This window comes from Egretta garzetta, unplaced genomic scaffold, assembly GCF_000687185.1.
Source record: "Egretta garzetta isolate BGI_Z169 unplaced genomic scaffold, ASM68718v1 scaffold75, whole genome shotgun sequence".
Taxonomy (NCBI): Eukaryota; Metazoa; Chordata; class Aves; order Pelecaniformes; family Ardeidae; genus Egretta; species Egretta garzetta.
Window position 1 is genome coordinate 237,459 of NW_009259589.1, and position 4,488 is coordinate 241,946.

General features: G+C 44.9%; 1 protein-coding gene across 6 annotated transcripts in view; it reads right to left on the reverse strand.

The window, feature by feature from the left end:
* ST3GAL3 (ST3 beta-galactoside alpha-2,3-sialyltransferase 3) overlaps positions 1-4,488 on the reverse strand; it is a 201,089-nt gene that overhangs the window by 57,712 nt on the left and 138,889 nt on the right. For all 6 annotated transcript variants that reach the window (XM_035893542.1, XM_035893541.1, XM_035893540.1 and 3 more), the window contains one exon: positions 388-451. In XM_035893542.1, coding sequence (XP_035749435.1) covers positions 388-451 — 64 coding nt within the window. The remainder of the gene's footprint in view (positions 1-387; positions 452-4,488) is intronic.

A 4,488-nucleotide genomic window follows, 5' to 3' on the forward strand; every position in this document is an offset into this window, starting at 1 on the left:
AGCCAGTCCCTTCTTTCCCTCTAAGAGTTTCTTGTGATCACGTTGCTTTGTCAGAAAGGCTCAAAAAGAATAATATGTTTATTGAAAACCTACTATTTACTTCTTTGAAAAAGGGCAAGAGGGTGTATTGTAACACCATATAAAACAACAGATTAGGAAAGAGTCAAACGGTAAATGCTTTTTTCCTACTCATGTTTGATTTAATGGAGGTCTCCAGAGTTTACAGATTTACTGGAAAGAGGACTCAGTTTCCAGCTCCTGATATACCTCCAAAGCACAGACACATTTATTGGCAATAATTTCTGGCAAAAATATCTAGCAAAATTTATTTAGGACATGTGGAAAATAATCACTTCTACTCCTTCTATTCTAAAGGTCTCATCTTACCTGTCAAGAGCTGGAGTTAGACGGTAATCTTTGGTTGCTGACAGGATGGCTTTGATCAGATTATCTGGGGAGAAAGGAAGAAGACATTAGGAACAAGTTCTCCCTTCTAATGGAAATGAAAAACAAAGTGATGTAAAGCATATGAAGCAGTTACTTGGAGGAACTGAAATAAGGTTCACATTAGGAATAAACACTTTAACTTGCATATTCCTATTTTCTCTGGACAATGACCTTCACACGCTGGCTGCAAAGACACGTTGTGTGCCAAATTCTGCTGCAGTGTGCAAATGCCTTGCACAGAGTGAGTGACAGGGAACACACACAGTACACTTTAAGGCAGTGGTTTCATAGCCACTTCCCCGAGATTGCAGTTTCACTAACACTTCAGACGTGAGAAAGTATCATTGTCGATGCTTGCTTTCCAACAAGCCTTTATGCAGTTGAGCTGTGAACTGGATGCAGGAACAGAACTGGGTTAAAACTGATGCTTTTTATTATCCCGGGTTACTTCTAGTTTAGGTTCAGTTCCTCAGTCTGGCTTTCTTCAAGGCAGAATCCAATTAAACCATCATAGTTGCTTGAAGAAATGCCCATGGAACCACAGCCTACACTGATACCCAGTGAACGCTGCAGCAACCAGATGGTGTTAAGTTATGCAAGCATAGATACACACAGAAATTAAATGTATTAAATTGTAGAAGCACAATGATTGCACATAAATAATTCTATCTACTATGGAAATTTTTAAGCCTAACTCCTTCTAGATTTTGTCCTTGGTCCCTAATTTTTCCACCCCTCCCTCCCGTAAAGGTCCAAACTCCTTTACCATGACCCATCCAGGGCCAAGAAGCAGCAATGCTTTGGCTAGTTTGGATTCACAAATGCACCAGTAACTTCAGAAAGGCTGTACTGGGTCTGACAAAAAGTCCATCTCCAAACCCTGACTCTAATGGTGGCCTGAAATTCTCTTCTACCATGTAATTATTTTAAAATCAGGGATTTCATGTGTCAGATATGGCTTCTATGTATCTGGCAACCCTCAGTGATTTCTCTTCCATGAGCTCAGAATCCTCTTGGATCCACATGGACTTTCAATCACTTCCCTTTCCTGGTTTTGAATATGGCTTCTCTGAGCTTCATTTATACTGGAAAAGACTCTGAACAACCCTTCCACTTTCCTTGGGAGACTGCAAATGTCTATCATATCCTTCCCTTAAACGTATCAGTTCAGTCCCCTTCCACTTTCCTTGGGAGATGTCTATCATATCCTTCCCTTAAACGTATCAGTCAACTTGTTCAAAAGTTCTTAGGAAACAACCAGTCAAAAGGAATAAATAAGTCTAATTTCTGTACAAAAGATTAAAAACGACACAGGAACATTAAGAAGACTGACACCAAGTAACTGTTTACAGTGAACTTAAATAGCATTCCTGATAGACACTACTTACTGCAATTAGCAGGAGTCCCTTTCAAATAAAGACCTCTGCTCTTATTTCTCTCTCTCTCTGCAGAAACTACATGATGATGGTGTGGGACGAACGCACAAGCTCGAGGCAGCCCACGTGCCAAACAGCTTTGAACCCGACAACAAGCTGGTGGGACGCACAAGGTAGACATACAAAGGTGATAAACAAAAAACTCTGATGGGGAAGTTTTTGACATGGCATTACTGACAGCCCTTGCCAACCATTACAAGCTGGGAACTATGATTACTTTCAGAAGGTCAGTTCTGGAGTGGAGTAAGGGAAGAGGCAATTTGTAGGGTAAAACCAACTTACTGTGCTAACAAAATAGTGGTTTTGTTTAATTTTCCTTCATCTGAAGAATTTCTTTTGACGCATTGGCAGCAGGCTCCCTTCCCAAGAGGAATGCTATTTCCCCAAGTCTGCTGCAACAGCAGTAGGTTGTTGTGACCTCTAATGGCAGCATGCCACAGTCCTCTCCTTGGCCTGTCTCATACATTGACTTTTTCTGGACAGTACACGTTACTGTGCTGGTTTTCCCACACTCTCAGAAAAGAGATCAAAGGATTGCATGTCAAGGGCTGCAACCTCCCATCTACCAAGCTTTTCTTATGCCAGGTTTGCTCTACCACCCACAAGTTAACACTCTGCACTACTTGGAGGCCATCCTTTATACTATATTAAAAAACACATTAAAGGAATACAGTTGACTAATGCACTCAAATAATTCTGTTTTTCTCATCTTGCCAGCTAATTAGTAATGCCTTCATAGTGAATGCTCAGGAATGAAATATGACTACTTAAGGACTGGATATAGCAGCATTTACGATGGGGATGCTCCCCATTCATAAAATCATTTGGTTGGAAAAGACCTTTAAGATCATTGAGTCCAACCACACCTGTCCACTACTAAACCATGTCTTTAAGCACCTCATCTGCCCATCTTTTAAATACCCCCAGGAATGGGGACTCAACCATTTCCCTGGGCAGCCCGTTCCACTGCCTGATAACCCTTTCCATGGAAAAATTTTTCCTAATATCCAATCTAAACCTTTCCTCTCGTCCTATCACTTGTTGCTTGGCAGAAAAGACCAACCCCCCCCACCTGGCTACCCCCTCCTGTCAGGTAGTTGTAGAGGGCGATAAGGTCTCCTCCCCTCAGGCTCCTCTTCTCCAGACTACACAGCCTCAGGTCCCTCACCCTCCATCAGCCACTCCCCATCAGTCTTGGGCTCCAGACCCCTCACCAGCCTTGTTGCCCTTCTTTGGATATGCTTCAGTCCCTCAATATCATTCTTGCAGTGAGGGGCCCAAAACTGAACACAGTATTCAAGGTGCGGCCTCACCAGGGAAAGGATGACTTCCCTGCTCCTGCTGGCCACACTATTTCTGATACAAGCCAGGATGCCGTTGGTCCTCTTGGCCACCTGGGCACACTGCTGGCTCATACTCAGTCAGCTGTCAACCAGTACCCCCAGATCCCTCTCTGCCAAGCAGCTCTCCAGCCACTCATTCCCAAGCCTGTAGCGTTGCATGGGGTTGTTGTGACCCAAGTGCAGGACCCGGCACTTGGCCTTGTTGAGCCTCATACAGTTGGCTGCAGCCTACTGATCCCGTCTGTCCAGGTGCCTCTGCAGAGCCTTCCTACCCTCCAGCAGTTCAACACTCCTGCCCAACTTGGTGTCATCTGCAAACTTGCTGAGGGTGGACTTGATCCCCTTGTCCAGTTCGTTGATAAAGATATTAAACAGAACTGGGCCCAACACTGAGCCCTGGGGAACACCACTTGTGACCATCTGCCAACTGGATTTAACTCCATTCACCACCATCCTTTGGGCCCAGCCATCCAGCCAGTTTTTTACGCAGCAAAGAGTATGCCTGTCCAGGCCATGGGCAGCCCGTTTCTCAAGCAGAATGCTGTGGGAAACAGTGTCAAAGGCTTTACTGAAGTCCAAGTACACTACTAAGCAGGTCACCTTGTAATAGAAGGAGATCAGGTTGGTCAAGCACGATCTGCCTCTCATAAACCCATCTTGACTGGTCCTGATCTGGTTGTCCCGGACATGCTGTGTGACGGCACTCAAGATGATCTGCTCCATGACCTTCCCCAGCACTGAGGTCAGGCTGACAGGCCTGTAGTTCCCCAGATCCTCCCTCTGGCCCTTCTTGTAAATGGGCATCACATTTGCTAACCTCCAGTCAACTGGAACTTCCTTGGTCATCCAGGACTGCTGACAGATGATGGAAAGGGGCTTGGTGAGCACCTTTGCCAGCTCCCTCAGTATGCTTAGTTGTACCCTGTCCTGCCCCATAGACTTGTGTGTGTCTAATTGGCCAAGCAGGTCATTAACCATTTCCTCTTGCATCATGGGAGCTTTGTTCTGCTCCCTGTCCCTGTCTTCCAGCTCAGGGGGCTCCCATCATCCAGAGAGAAAACACAAACAAACCAAACAACAATATAGGACATTCAATACAGATTATGAATAGCTAAATAGGAGATACCTCTTCAGCAGCCCCCACAGTCCAGCAACACATGGCATCCAAGAGGTTTGGAAGTTGCACGAATCACAGTGTTATCATTCAAAACTGCTGAATGAAGCTCAATAAAAGACAAAGTACTTCACTGCCAGGTGTTGAC